General features: G+C 41.4%; 2 protein-coding genes and 1 long non-coding RNA gene across 5 annotated transcripts; 2 read left to right on the top strand and 1 right to left on the bottom strand.

Annotated features, from left to right (window-relative positions):
• Window positions 1–3,263: 3,263 nt before the first annotated feature.
• LOC139373333 (RCC1 domain-containing protein 1-like) lies at window positions 3,264–10,685 on the bottom strand. Of its 3 annotated transcripts, none has more exons than XM_071113756.1 (8): window positions 10,139–10,421; window positions 9,611–9,820; window positions 9,260–9,425; window positions 8,944–9,065; window positions 8,741–8,839; window positions 8,391–8,534; window positions 8,283–8,312; window positions 3,264–3,473 (listed from the first exon to the last, which is right to left on the bottom strand). In XM_071113756.1, the coding sequence occupies exons 1-8, from the start codon at window positions 10,362–10,364 to the stop codon at window positions 3,352–3,354; spliced, it is 1,119 nt and encodes a 372-aa protein (XP_070969857.1). In that variant the 5' UTR covers window positions 10,365–10,421; the 3' UTR covers window positions 3,264–3,351. The 3 variants fall into 3 exon arrangements, with proteins under 3 accessions (XP_070969857.1, XP_070969848.1, XP_070969840.1); XM_071113747.1 differs by lacking the exon at window positions 3,264–3,473 and adding an exon at window positions 3,857–5,104 and having other exon boundaries at window positions 10,139–10,685; XM_071113739.1 differs by lacking the exon at window positions 3,264–3,473 and adding an exon at window positions 7,787–8,078 and having other exon boundaries at window positions 10,139–10,684.
• Window positions 4,882–10,249, top strand: LOC139373351 (calcium and integrin-binding protein 1-like). The gene is made up of 7 exons (XM_071113770.1): window positions 4,882–5,183; window positions 5,546–5,580; window positions 5,875–5,968; window positions 6,089–6,242; window positions 6,359–6,477; window positions 6,639–6,727; window positions 6,816–10,249. The coding sequence occupies exons 1-7, from the start codon at window positions 5,133–5,135 to the stop codon at window positions 6,835–6,837; spliced, it is 564 nt and encodes a 187-aa protein (XP_070969871.1). The 5' UTR covers window positions 4,882–5,132; the 3' UTR covers window positions 6,838–10,249.
• Window positions 10,686–15,855: 5,170 nt separating the features above from the next.
• Window positions 15,856–17,709, top strand: LOC139373330 (uncharacterized). The gene is made up of 3 exons (XR_011627563.1): window positions 15,856–16,054; window positions 16,688–17,051; window positions 17,189–17,709. It is a non-coding gene; the product is annotated as an uncharacterized lncRNA (long non-coding RNA).
• Window positions 17,710–17,776: the final 67 nt, after the last annotated feature.

Genomic DNA, 17,776 nt, shown 5'->3' with positions numbered 1-17,776 from the left:
AAAAAGGTCAGAACGTGACAAGTATTTGGTAGCATTGCCTTTAAATTGCTTAACTTGGGTCAAACATTTAGGGTAGCCTTCCACAAGCTTCCCACAATAAGTTGGGTGAATTTTTGCCCATTCATCCTGACAGAGCTGGTGTAACGGATTCAGGTTTGTAGGCCTACTTGCTCGCACACGCTTTTTCAGTTCTGCCCACAAATGTTCTATATGATTGAGGTCAGGGCTTTGTGATGGTCACTCCACTACCTTGACTTTGTTGTTCTTTAGCCATTTTGCCACAACTTTGGAAGTATGCTTGGGGTCATTGTCCATTTGGAAGACCCATTTGCGACCAAGCTTTAACTTCCTGACTGATGTCTTGAGATGTTGCTTCAATATATCCACATAATATTCCTCCCTCATGAAGCCATCTATTTTGTGAAGTGCACCAGTCCCTCCTGCAGCAAAGCACCCTCACAACATGATGCTGCCACCCCCGTGCTTCACAGTTGGGATGGTGTTCTTCAAATTGCAAGCGTTCACCTTCTTCCTCCAAACATAACGATGGTCATTATGGCCAAACAGTTATATTTTTGTTTCATCAGACCAGAGGACATTTCTCCAAAAAGTATGATCTTTGTCCCCATGTGCAGTTGCGAACCGTAGTCTGCCTTTTTTATGGCGGTTTTGGAGCAGTGGCTTCTTCCTTGCTGAGCGGCCTTTCAGGTTATGTTGATATAGGACTCGTTTTACTGTGGATATAAATACTTTTGTACCTGTTTCCTCCAGCATCTTCACAAGGTCCTTTGCTGTTGTTCTGGGATTGACTGCACTTTTCACACCAAAGTACGTTCATCTCTAGGAGACAAAACTCGTCTCCTTCCTGAGCGGTATGATGGCTGTGTGGTCCTATGGTGTTTATACTTGCGTACTATTGTTTGTACAGATGAACGTGGTACCTTCAGGCATTTGGAAATTGCTCCCAAGGATGAACCAGACTTGTGGAGGTCTACAATTTTTTTTCTGAAGTCTTGGCTGATTTCTTTTGATTTTCCCATGATGTCAAGCAAAGAGGCACTGAGTTTCAAGGTAGGCCTTGAAACTCTTAGTGAATGTAAACTTCTGACCAACTGGAATTGTGATACTGTAAATGAAAAGTGAAATAACCTGTCTGTAATCAATCGTTAGAAAATGTACTTGTGTAATGCACAAATTAGATGTCCTAACCGACTTGCCAAAACTATAGTTTGTTAACAAGAAATTTGTGGGATGGTTGAAAAATGAGATTTAATGACTCCAACCTAAGTGTATGTAAACTTCTGAATTCAACTGTACATGATCAAATACAAATATTAGAATCAACTATTAAAGACTACCAGAACCCACTGGATTCTACAGGACAAAATACAAACCCTCCAACCCAAAAAAGACTGTGGGGTTGATGGCATTCTAAATTAAATGATAAAATATACAGACCACATATTCAAATTGGCTAAACTTAAACTCTAACATCATCCTCAGCTCTAGCATCTTCCCCAATATTTGGAACCAAGGACTGATCACCCCAATCCACAAAAGTGGAGACAAATTTGACCCCAATATGTACCAGGGGATATGCGTCAACAGCAACCTTGGGAAAATCCACTGCATTATCATTAACAGCAGACATGTCCTCAGTGAAAAAAAATGTAGTGAGCAAATGTCAAATTGCCGTTTTATCAATTTACCATACGACAGACAACGTATTCACCGTTCTCACTCTAATTGACAAACAAACAAAACAAAGGCAAAGTCTTCTCATGCTTTGTGGATTTCAAAAAAGCTTTAGACTCAATTTGGCATGAGGGTCTGCGATACAATTGGATGGAAAGTGGTGTTGGGGGAAAAACATACGACATGATAAAATCCATGTACACAAACAACAAGTGTGTGGTGAAAATTGGCACAAAAAAAAACTTTCTTCCCACAGAGCTGGGGTTGAGACAAGGACACAGCTTAAAGTCCACCCTCTTCAACATATATATCAATAAATTGGCGAGGGCACTAGAAGAGTCTGCAGCACCCGGCCTCACCCTACTAGAATCTGAAGTCAAATGTCTACTGTTTGCTGATGATCTGGTGTGTCTGTCCCCAACCAAGAGGGCCTACAGCAGCACATTGATATTCTGCACAGATTCTGTCAGACCTGGGCCCTGACAATAAATCTCAGTAAGACAAAAATAATGGTGTTCCAAAAAATGTCAATTTGCCAGGACCACAAATACCATTTCCATCTAGACACTGTTGCCCTAGAGTACACAAAAAAACAATACATACCTCGGCCTAAACATCAGCACAACAGGTAACTTCCACAAAGCTGTGAACAATCTGAGAGAGAAGTCAAGAAGGTCTTGTGTGTCATCAAAAGGAACATAAAATTTGACATACCAGTTAGGATCTGGCTACAAATACTTTAATCGGTTACAGAACCAATTGTCCTTTATGGTTATGAGGTCTGGGGTCCGCTCACCAACCAAGAATTCACAAAATGGGACAAATACCAAATTGAGACTCTGCATGCAGAATTCTGCAAAAATATCCTCAGTGTACAACGTAAACACCAAATAATGCATGCAGAGCAGAATTAGGCCGATAGCCACTAATGATGAAAATCCTGAAAAGAGACGTCAAATTATACAACCACCTAAAAGGAAGCGATTCCCAAGCCATCCATAACAAAGCCATTACCTACAGAGAAATGAACCTGGAGAAGAGCCCCCTAAACAAGCTGGTCCTGGGCTCTGATCACAAACACAAACAGACCCCACAGAGCCCCAGGACAGCAACACAATTACACCCAACCAAATCATGAGAAAACAAAAAGATAATTACTTCACGCATTGGAAATACTTAACCAAAAAGCAAACTAGAATGCTATTTGGCCCTAAAGAGAGTACACAGTGGCAGAATACCAAACCACTGTGATTGACCCAAAATTAAGGAAATATTTTGACTATGTACAGACTCTCACTGACTCTCACTCTCACTGAGTTATTCTGCGCGAGAATGCTCTGAAATCAGAGTAGATAGCCATTGAATCTTACGACGATACAATTTGGCTAAGAATTACTGTTAGAGTTGCGTAAATTCGAATCTGGTATCAGGATAAATATAACAATGAGTCACCGATTGTATACTATGTATTTTTTATTAGCTAAGTAATAAATGGCAAATGCAACTTTTGTATATACGGGCGCACTGTAATACCACGCAGGGCAGAACAGGTAACTGACGTAGATGTATGTAAACAGTATTCTTTATACTGTGATAGACAGTTCCAACCCGTCTGTTGGCCTATCACAGGAAAGACTGGGCGTGGTTTAAACTTGCTCAGCCTATTGCAGGCACTCCGGCGGGTCCCCGCCTCTTGGCGCTTCTGTTGATAGATGTAACTGTTGCTGTGAAGAACATCCATGCGCTCATGCTCCATACCGTTATCTCGCACCTGGCTCCTGTTAACAAAAGACCACTTGTTCTGCAAATCCCATGCTACTCTGTATTTTTCCATCACGAGAAAGGCCCATGGCCCTGTAACTGTTAACAATGTTTCAAGTCAGCTATGTTGCATAACACATACATACATCCACACAAGCCAACAGCAGATAATATTAAATCATATATATGGTGAAGGCTATAATGTAAAACAGGATCCAACATTACGTAAATAATCATGTCAATAAACGTTGGGTAGTTAGTTAATATACTGCCTGGCACGTTTGATGTATTAGTAGCCAGCCAACTAACGTTAGGTAACTAGCTAACATATGGTATATATTGCTGTAATGCTATGCAGTTTGTAAGGATAGCGTAGCAAACAAATTGTCAGTCAACGTAATTTATTTGAAAAGGCATTACTTTATTACACTTTTCAAAATGTTCTTAACATTTGTCATAATTAGTTAAAGCAATTCATTTGTATCTACTCTCGCCTGACTTCGGCTGCATATTTTCTGCCATTTTCTTCAAATCTGAAAAGTTATGAAGCCACACCCATTTCCTGAAGAATGGCATTAGCTTGGGTGCTTGACTGCGGTTCTAAGGTCAGAACGCTCAAATCAACCATACTCCTCCACCCGAACATCCAGTGTGTGCACAAACAGACAATGCTCTGAATGTATGAGCACACTCCCAGCACTCCGGATTGAATTGAAGAACACGCCCGAAGAAGTCTTAAAATGTCAAACTACTCATTTGTTATTCTAACTAGATAGCAAGAGGTTGCATAGCAACAGCATCAACTTCCAGTAGACAGATGAAGAGCTAGTAAGCTCAACTGAAAGGATACTGTAATGACCTGACTAGATCATAAAGGAACAATTGTCCAGACAGAGGTTTGAGTTTACGAATTGACGGTTTATTAAACCAACTTTACACAGGCTACTGTTTGGCCGTAGCCCACGCCAAATAAATGAAAGATAACCCACAAGCCAATCATGACCTTCTTTTGTGAAGCCCAGACGTAAGAGAGAGAAAAAAGGCTAAACCTGGTCTTAACTTCCAATGCTTCCATCCCCCTGCCCAACCCCCCTCCACGCCACTCCGCCAACCGCCAGGATGACCGGCATCAGAACATTCCAGGCATTCCTGTGATTGGCAGATAGCAGGTTGATTGGCATGTCGGACCCCGCGAACACTGGGTACTGGTAAGTACAACACAACCACCTTCTAGCCTAACACATAACACACAGCTGTCTGTGCGGGTCGCTACAGATACAATTTGTTTACATTATACTAAAATTAACTAATAGTATATAGTATGCTCATTAAGTATGTAGTATACAGTATGTTAGTATGGGTATTCGAACACAGCTTTCGTATTTTGGCGAATTTCGTACGTCATCCGGGAACTTTTGGCATACTAACTATATCCATACTATGACCAATAAGCATACTATATACTCAATTCACGTCACAAATAGTAAGGTTATTATGAGTATTCGAACACAACTCGGGTCTGGGTTCCATTGACTCAGGCAGCCGCAGAATAGCAGGTGGCACTTCTACTTAATAATATTACGTAAATTCCGGAAAGGGAAGTGGCTCCTTTGGAAAGTTATCGAAGCAGAAAGTTCTCAGAAGTTATCTAGCTTAACAAACAGAAGAAGGGAAACATGGGAACAACAGCAAGTCAATTAGGGAAGGATCTGCTCTCAGAATATCAGGTGACATAAGATATTTAACGTGAATTAGATATCTAGCCAATAAAGTGTACACAACAAGTTGTTGGCCATTGTTACTAGGTTAGGGAATAACTAACGTTACCTAAAAGCGAACCAAGTTGTTTTTAGCCAGCTAGCTATTTATCGTTACTTTTTGCCCTCATAAAAGAGTCGCGGCTCAGCTTGAATTATTGCCTATATTAACTAGCGAGTGCATTTTCAGCTTTTGACGACTGTTAGCTAGCTAACCAGTAGGACAACTTGTTGAGCACATTGCAAGTGACTGATAAAAGCAAGAAGTTGTGGTAAAAATATGGAATGCGTGTGTAGTATTAGAAAATAATGTATTAACACTTCCCTTCCAGGAGCTGACATTTCTTACAAAACAAGAAATTATGTTGTAAGTAACTAGCTTTATTCATGATCATTTCAATTGACTGATACTGTTGTTTTCAATATCCTATTTGATACAAATACAGTATATAAATACATAGGCTCCATTTTGCCAGAGCTTAACGTCCTTGTCAACTGAAGGGCTAAAGTCCTAATTTACAAAGAAATTTGACCGGCAAGATGGATTGTTTGAACTAGGTTGGAATGGTTTGTCATTTTAGATTTATTGCGAAAGGGACTTGATGAACAATCAACATCCATACAGGCAGAGCTGAGTTTGTTTGATGCGTCCTTTCTGTAGGGCACACAAGCGATTCAGTGAACTCCTCTCCAAAGAGGACAGAAACCTCACCAGTGTGCCCATGGAGAAAGTCCTTTCACTGCCAGAACTCAAGGTGACAAGATTGCAATTGAAATTCTACTCCATTACTAATACTTGAATGTTGTTACAAATCATTGTAACATGTTGGATTTCCTTTGGTCCTTAATGTTTATGTTCTGTCCCCACCCTTTAGTCCAACCCTTTCAGGAAAAGGATCTGCCATGTATTCTCAACATCTGATATGAAAGATGGAAGTCTCACCTTTGAGGACTTTCTTGATCTCTTGAGTGCCTTCAGCGATTCAGCTACACTGGAAATCAAGTCCCACTATGCATTCCGCATTTTTGGTAATACAATTGTTGGGAATTCATGGGGTACACATGGGGTATGTCATGTATTCATGATGTCTGGCAGTGTGTGGGTGGCTGGTGAAAACAAAATGGGAATTGTTTTGTCTGTTCAGACTTTGATGACGATGGCACTCTGGATGGTGGGGACCTGGAGAAGCTGGTGAACTGTTTGACTGGTGAGACTGAAGACACAAGGCTTACACCTGAAGAGATGAGGCAGCTCATCAGCAATGTAAGTTTACAGATTAAGGCCACTATTGGTCCTTCCCAATGTCAGCCTACCTCAAGGAAGACCTGTGTATGGTATAGTCAGGTTTGCTTTATATGATTTCAAGTCTCCGTCTGCAATATCCAAGGGTAAATCAACTACTTATTTACTTTTCAATTTGACAGATTCTTGAAGAGTCAGATATAGACAAAGATGGGACAGTAAATCTGTCAGAGTTCCAACATGTTATCTCCAGGTCACCAGATTTCGTCAGGTGAGTTGAAATCTGATTAGAATATCTCTCCATAATCGCTACATTTTAACTATGTACCCCCCCTCTAATATTCCAAATTTTTCTTCAGTTCTTTTAAGATTGTGCTGTGAAGTCTACGAATAACACACCAGGATATGGATGCTTTGGATTCTGTTCTATTCATACTAAGAGGACCTCTATTTTTTTCATTGTAATACCAATAACTTTGAGATTTTGCCTTAAATTATACGGAGTGAGATTTTTTTGATTATGAGAATCTTCATCAGCTAACATCACTTTCTTGAATTTTGAAGAATTCATATAATCAACAACAAAAAAAGCATAGCACAAAGGCTTAATTCATAAAGGTCATGTTAACTGACTGGTATTATCCGATATAACAAAACACAAGATCTCCTCAGCCTGTGTTAACCTCAGACCTTATTTTCTACATTTATTCCAAAACCCTATTCTTTCCCCATTCATTTTTCACATAGGGATGGCTGAACAAACCAAAGGTAACTAATTTCCTGGGTTTTAGGACTACACGCTGGCGAGCTCTGATAATTCAAGTTTTTACCGGTTAAACATCCATGCAGCATCTGCATACCAACCATTTGATCTAATCAGCTTCATGGGATATGCATTTAGATCTTCGTGTTATTGTTGTTTTGAATTATGGGCTAGTGAGCAAATTTTAGAGCAGATGTTAAACTGTAGCATAGTTTAGGCTGTGTTTTTGCCAAGTGGCCACATGGATTATTTTGTTGTTGTCTGACAGTAATGTCATACTATTATATTCGGTTCTGTTTTGTAGAATACCATCATTGTGATCTTGCAGACATTGAATCAGCTTTGATCAAACAAGCTCCATTAGCCAGAGTAGCCTGTTCTGAGTAGTACAGAGTGTGCGTAAAGTAGAGAATCATTTTTCCGGGGGGGAAAGTCTGATCCACAACCTAAATTATAGGTAGATTAATATTTTCTGTTTGAAAATGTATTTCTACATCATGTCAGTGCTCTCTCAACGGAAACTTTTTAAAATCTATAAAGAGCTAGAATAAAAGTAATCAAGTCTTAGTCACTGACTTTACTTTATTTGTCTGAAACAAGCAGCTAGTCAATCAATCTGTGCACTGTCCTTAGTGCTCAACTCCTACAGGCAGTTTTTCCATTCTATGTAGTTATTGGTTAGAGGATTAATGATATTTGTGTCAGGATGGAGAGGGATCCTCTTTGATAGCAGAAACAAAAGTGTTCCATGGTCCACACACTACATCCACCACACGCAGCCCCTGGTCCTTGAAAAACTCTACCCTTCTTGGCTCATCTGAACTGTTCTCAGTCCCCTGTCCCAGCTGGCCGTATTCACCTGAAACGGTGGCAAATGTGAAGCTTGTAGCCATGCATATGAGAAAAGGCCATGTCTATCCATTAATTGATATGAATTCCTGGGTGAAATACATAACGGCTATTTATTCAATACACAGGCCTACTCAAAGCCACGTAGACTACAATATTTGACATTTTAAAGCTTGCCCCAGTAGACTAGAATATTTTACATTTTAAAGCTTACCCCAGCCCCAAGTGTAGAGATCACCTGTACCTGTGAAATAAAGAGAAAAAATACTCAGTCATCTCTCTAATTTAGTAGTTTGAGGCAGCTTGTGTGAAGGGCTCTTACTTGTGACTGCCGCAGTGTGACGCGACCCACAGCTGATCTTGCTGACCTCGCATGACTGAGTAACATCCACCAGGGCTGGGAAGGCCTGTATTGATATGAACACGTCGTTGTAGCTCTCTTCATCTTTACATGTGCTGGCACCACCTAAACATACAGCAGTTCAGATATAACATATTTATATGTTGTCTATCTACACCAGTCCAGAACCTCAATGTAGGTGTTTTGCAACGCAGCCAATTAGAGGGTCTATAAGTATCATCCATTTGCCTGTATGAACACTGAATTTTAAAACGAGCTAAGCTGGTGGGTCTGCCCTCCCAAAATATAACACAGATTTCAGACAGGCAGACCTGTGTCCTGGCTCTTCTGCTGCTCTCCTCTTAGGGCTCGTGATGGCAGTCCCACCTGGCCACTCTCATTCCAGCCCCACACGTACAGGTCTCCCCCAGCTGTGGACCAGACTAGTGATCACATTGACTGAATAATGTAATGCAATGCAATCACTCTACTTTATCATTCTTTTGTAAGTTCCATCCCAGTCAGTCCCTCTTACCACTGGTGCAGACAGAGTGCCAACCCCCGGCGGCCACAGTGCTCATGGACATACCCATTAGTGCCTCCATTACTCTGGGCTCCTCCTGCGGGCTCAGGTCCCCATGTCCCAGCTGCCCATGGCTGCCAACACAAGGAAGCAAGGTTTTCAGAACATTTAATACAGATCCTATGCTGTCGTTCATTCTGCCATGTCTGATGTACCCAAAATAGTCATCAGTAACCTATGAAAGGTGTGCTTAAAAAATGCCTATTGATTAAACTGTTGTACAGGATTTGTTAATTCCATTACGAAACATGACATTTGTTGTCTTCACCTGCCTGAGCCCCAGGTGTAGATGTCTCCAGATGCAGTGAGGAGGACTGCGTGCTCTGTGCCTAGTGCCAGGCTAACAGCCAGTAGTTGTGGGGAAAGTGGGCGGTAAAAGGGAGGGTTGGAAGCTATGTACCCTCCTGGAACTAATGGGAATGCTAGTGAGGGCCCTACAAAACACAAGAATGCATTATGATTACAACATTATTGAAATGCAACTATTGATTAGAGCTTCAATATATTTGCCACACACCTGTACATGGACCTGAGTGGGGGAAATAACCATATTTACTTAATTCTAGGGGTTGTGGGTAGTACCATCTATGCTACAGCGCCAGTCAGTATGAATCAATACCAGTATTATCTGGAATCACCATACTCCACCCTGGTTTCTTCTCATTTCGCTCAGAGTTCCAGCACTCTACTCTGTCTGTGAAAGACAGGGCCAGATATCCCTCGCTGATATGTGCATCCTGGCACCCTCGGCTTTCCTCTACACAGCCGCCACATCCTCTCTGACTGGGGGTCCCTACTCCAAAACCTGCCAAACACAGCCTTCCATCACCTGAAACGTAAACAAATGATACAGTTAAGGGGAAACTTTGAAACAGTCCATGTAGGTTTACGAATTGAGGTACATGGTTGCAACTTAATTGATACACTGGAAACTGGTTCATGCAGTTATCAATCTTTCACTACGGTCTCTGGTTGAGCGGTCTGCCAGTTATTACGAGAAGGCAGCCCTTACAAAAAAATATAGCAGTTTTGAAACTGCAGTCGACGGGTATTTTGGACGCAGGATTTGGCAGCATACTGCAGTTATACTACGCTCTGACTGCAATCTCCTTTTGTAAGGGATGATCGAGTTGAGTACTCCACTCACTATTTGAATGCAGAGCTGCTCTTCGACTCCAACTTGTCCTGATCTGCGTATCAACATCGCTATTATGTTGACAGATTTGGACAGGCTCCTCTTCCAAATTCCGACAAACAATATCAATAGAGATTGGATATGTCACGTTGGCATCTCCGGCACTTTCCCCATCAGTCAATTTTTCATTCGTTCGTATTTGCCCAAAGCCGTTGAAGCCAAATCCAAACCAATTCATCAGCAACTCTGCGTTTCGCGGTAGCGTAAACAAAACAATCCGTACAACGTTGCGATCAGTGCTACAGATAGAACAACGAGACAGATACTTCAACCGGATGTATAAATGTGAAGCATCCGCTTTGCGTTTCCAGTCATTACCAAATATGGTAGTGAAAGGAAACCCACTGGCCGGCAGTGTGAGAAGATGAAACGACATGGGTTTTGGCTGACATTCTGCAAATTCTCATTGATTAAACATTTGATCTCAATTGAATTTTCTGTTCCCAAAATAAGAATCTGTTTTGAACAGAGTGGACTACGTTTTGTACACTTTACCCTTTGGCATCCAATATGCTGCATTACCGCCCTCAACTGGACTACAAAATAAATCCATTAGGCTATACTTATATATATTGTAATGAAATAGCAGGGAGCAGGTCTCGAACCCTCGAACTTCTAGCCCGAGGTCCGGCGCACTATCGACTGTGCCGCAAAAGCATGCTCGTGCGGCAGGGTAGATTACAGTGACTGTTTCACAGCGCTCCCCACCGGTCTGGGTTGCACCAAACAGCAGGCATCACAAACACCAGGAATCTTTAACTTCACACTTAACTCTAAATTATTCCTTTCAATGGTACAGATCTTAACCCAAGTAGCGTGACATAGAGCGTCCACTCCCTCTGGTCATAATAAATACAAACAAATATCACAAGTTCACGACAGGTTACCTTCACTGATTCAAATGCACCCACCTCCTTTCTCATCCACCCAGAAACCAAAAATGGATCCGCTAAAAAGCAATGATCCCCTTTCTACAAAAATGTCACTCCTACTGGACCAGATTCTTCTTTATCATGTCCATTGATGCCAGGCTCATGTTTCGAGTTCTTCAACACAATTTCCACCTCGCTTAACTCGCCCTCATTCACTTCCATTTCACCTCCAGAATTCGGGCTGGCGCACAGCCCACTCTGTTTGCACTTGACACCAGTCTTATTCAACACCCTATGTTCCTCAAATTCAAATCCAAACCTCTGTTTTCCTCATTCTCTTCGACCTCTTCTTCCTATTTGTTCCCTCCATTCCTCAGAAATCCACATGTTTGTGTCCCTGGCCCAATATTCCTATTCTCACGACTTTGCTTGCAGCCTGGCGGCATCCGGACGTAACCCCATAGTCGTCCTGCTCACCTCGGAAACGTGTCTTCCCTGGGCGCCGACATTTGTAGAGCATCTTCCTGGTCATTTTCCTCTCTTGCCTCCAGCTCCATACGATGCTGGAGATGGGTGTGAGAGAATTTGATCCGTTCGATTGTGGGAGGTCAGATCAGCGTATTGAATGCATGCTGTGCAGTTGTCCGACGAGTTGAAACTAATTACATATATTAACACTGGATTGCTGATGCTATTCCTATTCTTGCTGACATTTTTCCCATCATGCATTTCCTTTGCATTCCCTGACAATTTCTACAAGTGTTTAATGTTTCCAACATATTATTTATGTTGTTCTATAATGCACAGAGAAACAGAAATTATTGATTTGAACCTTCTTATAATATGGATAATTTTTTCTTCCCTTTCCTATTTCCACTAGATTTCCAATGTCTCAGTTATTGTTTGTAAACCAAAAACACCAAGACTTTAGAAGGCTGTCTGACAGAAAAACTTGCAATGTTAATACATCTGAGTGATTTCATTAAAAGCTGATCCATTGTATCTAAATCATTTCATCACCAAAGACTGCATCTAGCCTTAAATATTTATGTGCAATTTCTGGATTATGGAAATCACAGGAGGCTGCTAAGGGGAGGGTGCTCATAATAATGTCTGGAACTGAGTGAATGGAATTACATCAAACACATGGAAACCTCTTTGATACCATTCCACTTATTATGTTCCTGCCATTACTACGGGCCCATCCTCCCCAAATAAGGTGCCACCAACCTCCAGTGATGGAAATTAATTTCAAAGCAAGATGTGTCAACCAATAATAAGTATAAACATTGGATGACTGACAGGGGGCGTTGTATTGAAGCTACCGCCAACTTGGTACTCCTCAATTGTAAAAAAAAAATATATATATATTTTGGAAGCTATATAAATGCATTTATTAATGTCTACATTCGTTTTTGACACATTTATTACATTAAAGACACCTTAATGCATACTTTTAAATGATGTGAGCTAAACATACAAATAAAAAAAATAGATACAGTACCAGTCAAAAGTTTGGACACACATACTCATTCAAGGGTTTTTCTTTATTTTTACTATTTTCTACATTGTATAATAAGAGTGAAGACATCACAACTGAAATAACACACATGAAATCATGTAGTAACCAAAAAAGTGTTAAACAAATCAATATTTATTTTAGATTTTAGATTCTTCAAAGTAGTACAATGATCCAACCCACCTCCAGGCTGTGTAAGGGCTATTTGACCAAGATGGAGTGCTGCATCAGATGACCTGGCCTCCACAATCACCGAACCTCAACCCAATTGAGATGGTTTGGGATGAATTGGACCACAGAGTGAAGGAAAAGCAGCCCACAAGTGCTCAGCATATGTGGGACTCCTTCAAGACTGTTGGAAAAGCATTCCAGGTGAAGCTGGTTGAGAGAATGGCAAGTGTGTGCAAAGCTGTCATCAAGGCAAAGGGTGGCTACTTTGAAGAATCTCAAATATAGTTTTGATGTCTTCACTATTATTCTACAATGTAGAAAACGGTAAAAAAACAAAGAAAAACCCTTGAATGAGTACTGTAGGTGTGTCCAAACTTTTGACTGGTACTGTAGATATTGGAAATATACACGTAATATCATATCACCACATACATATCTCCCTTATACCCTGTTATGTCATAGTGTGGCAGTATGCTATCAATTTGTTTTCTGGCCATCAAGGGATTAAGATGGTCAAATGTAGGATTTGGCATGGAAATTCCTGGACTAGTCTCCTAGGACCCTGTCCACGGGCCACCCAGACATTTCACATTTTTGTTTTAACCCTAAACTGGCACACCTGATTCAATTAGTCAAAGGGTTGAAGATTAGTTGAGTAATTGAATCAGGTGTGCCAGTTGAGGGTTAAAACAAAACATGTGAAACTTCTGGGGGGGGGAACCTTGTCCTTGGACACCCTGTCTTTAATGGGTCAGACAAATTGCCTACTTGTTGTGTGTGTCCTCTGTTGCTTTAGAGACAAGAGGAGTCTCGAGGAATCTTGTGCTCACATAGGACTCCTGAGTCCCTCCCATTGCCAAGGTAGTACTGCTGCTGTGTCTTGTTACTGTAGGGGAAGAAGAGGCTAGAGATCCAGCGGGGACAGGTGACAGGCCTCCTAAGAGCTGACGTTACTGTAAGACCCCACACACGATAGAAACATAGGAAGTCCACAAGCATCAGAACCATTACCAAGGACCCATAGAGCAGAACCACAGTCTGGAACAGGGACCTCTAACTGGAATCAAAACAGACAGCTCTCATGAAAAACCAGGGCCATGCTTTCCACTGGTAAATTACTATAATGATTTCATCAAAGTCTAGTTTGCGGACAGTGCCCAAAGTTTCCACACAAGGAAGATGAAAAAACATCTGTCACAACAATGTAAAAATAACAACGCAGGAAATATCAATATTACCAAAGCTCCAAGGGGTTTTAAGGCTGAAATGAGTCACAGACAATGCCATCTCTCTCTATTATATCCCTGACAGCTTGTTAATAAATTATTCAAGTGTCAGTTTTGCTCATATTTCCACAGCAGCTGCAGCATGTATAGGGCATGAGCTGTAGGTTTTTACTCAAAACAAGCAAAAACCTACACGATGGTAGTGGTTAGAGACCTGCTGTAGACAGGTTCTTTAGAGTTCGCTCTGCTCTCTGTCTGATTGCTGTTCATGTTGTTGTGGTACTAGGACCTTTGGAAGCACTGTTTGAACCCCAGCCCCCTCCTAGCCAGCAACAGAAGGACAGGGTGGGGGGTCAGAGTAGCCCTCACACAGCTTAGCTCTGTACCCTACTTCCCTACTTTTATTATGATTTTTGCCAATAAAAATCAGCACATGTTAGTTACATATGAGACATGTTAGTTACATGTAAGACAATTGTTAGTTACAATCATTTGTAATAGATGTCTTTATCAATATTACCGGGATAAAGAGGAGATTCTTAGCTGATGCAGATCTACAGTATTCCACTCAAATACAAGGCACAGTTTAGAGTAAAGGTCTTCTCGGTTCCAAAAAGTTGGACCTGGACAATCAAACCCGGACCTGATCATAAAATAAAAAGGGGACCCGGACCCTAGAACAATGAAACCCTAATGGACCCAACAACAACCAGACCTAGACCCGATACGTACCCTAACAGGACCGGGTCTAGACCAGACTCGATTGGATCCGAATGACCAAAAAATGATGTTTATCAGCCAAGTTGCTCTTCTGGTTAATGAATTGGTCTTTGTATGTTGGCTAGGCCTTCTATAAGTCAATAAATTCACCTTATTAGCATAAAATAAATATGCTATAAGCTATGCTGAGCCATTGCCGGGTCCACGTGGGTCTATTGGGGCGGCAGGTAGCCTAGTGGTTGGAGTGTTGGACTAGTAACCAAAAGGTTGCAAGATCAAATCCCTGAGCTGACAAGGTAAACATCTGTTGTTCTGCCCCTGAACAAGGCAGTTAACCCACTGTTCCTAGGCTGTCATTGAAAATAAGAATTTGTTCTTAACTGACTTGCCTAGTTAAATAAAGGTTAAATAAAAAATATATAGTGTGCCAACTTTTCTGAGCACGCATAAAAATCACTCTAAAATAGAAATGGTTATTTATGAACCATATGAGTCTTTTGACCAATCATCCAATAGTGCAGGGGGCTAGTGCAAACCTTTCTTGCCCAGGGACCCCTGCCCTTGCAAACTGGCAACCCAGGGATCCCCACCATATGTTAGCAAAAATATTTTATTACATGTGAAAAAGGTGAATGATAATGGCAAGGAGAACTATTAAACCTTTTAAAATTAATATTTTGGTAGATAGTCAGTATTTTGACCTGCCCACATTATAATTGTATGAGGAAGCATAAACTCAAATAGCCTATTAGCTAGAAAGCTAACTCCAAACACATTTTCGTTAATAGCAGCTGTTGGTTAAACAAAGGTTAGCCATGTTTTGGCAAAAAAAGTATGTCCACGTCAAGACAGCTTAGTTTACCAGCAGCTAGCGGTACTTGCCTCTGCTGGTACTTGCATGTGCTTTTTCAAAGCCTATTTAAGATACTCCAGTGAGTGTAATTTGCTCAATATTAAGAAAAATAAGGTAATAAGAGATTATAAAAATATATATTCTCATATTTTCTAATGTTGGTAGCTATGTAAACATATACTTGTTCCACTTCAATTTTTTATTTTAAATAAATAAATATTCGTGGGCCCCTGCAGTACCTCGCGGACCCCATGTTGAATACCCCTGGGCTAGTAGCTAGCTAGTGCTACATCCCACAAAGCTTTGCTGTTCTGAATTGCGCTAACGTTACTAGGCTAAAAGCTTTACCAGAGTAGCCCCCACACTGACACACATATCCAAACGGGCTGACGGTGAAACAGAGAACAAACCATTCCGTAGCTATGGATAACCGTGCACGGGCATCGTGTAACGGCCATTCTTAATGTGTCCCTACAACAGCTATTTGGGACGATTCAACTCCGACTGGTAGGTTATCATTTCTTTGACACTTAGCTAGCTGACGCCAGCAAACGTTACAGCGTGGGACGTTGTGCGAGGGATTGTGTCCAGCAGTTAACTGTCGGTTAGAGAAGAAAGTGCAAGCTTCAATAACTGAAGGCTTGCTGAAAAAAGATGGCAAGCTTGCTAACTTTACCTGGTAGCTAGCTGACTAACATGATACGTTATGGTAACAGACAGAAACGTCAACCTGTCATTCTAGCAGCTATCTAACTAGCTAGCTAGCAGACTACCAACGTAGTAGTTGTTATCATGAATGCAATAATCACGTTTTGTGGTGTCTGAATGATATCCGATTGACCCCCTTGAGCGACATAGCTAGCTAACTCAATTGAAATTGAATGACAGCCGAGCTTTGACTAGCTTATTTAGCTAGCTGGTACACTGGTTTTCTGTTAGGACTTAACTATCTAACTGATTTTAAACGATTACAATAGACAATGATTATAACTAGCTAGAACTTGATATATTGATACTGGTTTGCTTGTTGCCATGTCCTTGCTGCTTCACACCTTCACACGTTAACCCACACACTGGGAAATCATCATGACCAATTGAGCTTTATTCGATTTCACTGATTGCTGCTGTTTTCATTCACAGGTTACTATACTTTTCCACAAACAAGGATATTTACCAACATTGGTTTCCATCATCTCGGTATTGATGAAGGGGAATCTGCAGTCAGTGGCTAAATCATCTCCATTTGTATTAAAAGCATAAAGCATGTTACTTTGGGACTGCTAATATCACTCTGGAGCCAGTCATTTCCATGCTATGAGAGTTTGATCATCATGCACAGATGGCCCCCCAATTTTTTTTTGTTGAATTGGGACCCATTTAGTTGTTTTGCAGCCAGCCTAAGCAAGTGTTGGGTTTTATCATCCAAAATCCCCTTTGGCAAGGCTAAATCACTGACATCCTGTGAGTTGAAAGGATTCAAATCATACAGGATTTGCATGCTAAGGTAAGAAGGAACACCTGTCTTAGCTAACGCTCTGAAATCCAGGCCACTGTGCTCAGCTTGGTTGTTTTGTTTTTTGGTATGCATTTACTTATCATCATCTGTCTGTGACTCTCTCTCTCCCACAAACTTACATTCAGCCTGTTACTGAGTGCTGACGAGCATTATTCTGTTGCCTGGAAAGCAGAATTACATACGTTTTTTTGCCATGTCTCGTTAAACTGAGATTATCCCACCGGCTTCAGAAAAGGACCCTAGGACATCATTTAAACATCGTGCAAACGGGACCAATGGAACTCAACCTCTTATTTTTTTGTCACACTTGGTATGCTTTGGCTTTGTCACAGAGAGCATCGCAGTGACATTTGTCACATTCAAAGTCCTGATGTGCTGTAAGCCAAGCGAAAAAGGTTATCTAAAAAGCTGCTGGTACCTGTAGCCAAGTCCCTCTCTCATTCAGCCCTGTTTCTCTGCATCACTGCAGCCCTGTGCTTACTGTTATGGCTTTGCCCTGGTGGCCAACTGAGCGAAATGGGGCTGTGGTGAAGGATTAGACGCAGTCCTGGGAGTTGGACTGGACCAAAGTATCGCGCACACACATATATGCACACAGACACACACCATGTTGCGGAGACAGTAGGTTTCTTGTTTGAGCCCTTGCCGTTTAGAGCTTGTTTTTGTGGGGTGTGTGTGGTGTGGGGTGGGGTGAGGGGGGGGGGTCTCCTCCG

The sequence above is a fragment of the Oncorhynchus clarkii genome, chromosome 2, assembly GCF_045791955.1.
Source record: "Oncorhynchus clarkii lewisi isolate Uvic-CL-2024 chromosome 2, UVic_Ocla_1.0, whole genome shotgun sequence".
Classification (NCBI taxonomy): Eukaryota; Metazoa; Chordata; class Actinopteri; order Salmoniformes; family Salmonidae; genus Oncorhynchus; species Oncorhynchus clarkii.
This window is presented reverse-complemented; position numbering and strand designations above follow the sequence as displayed.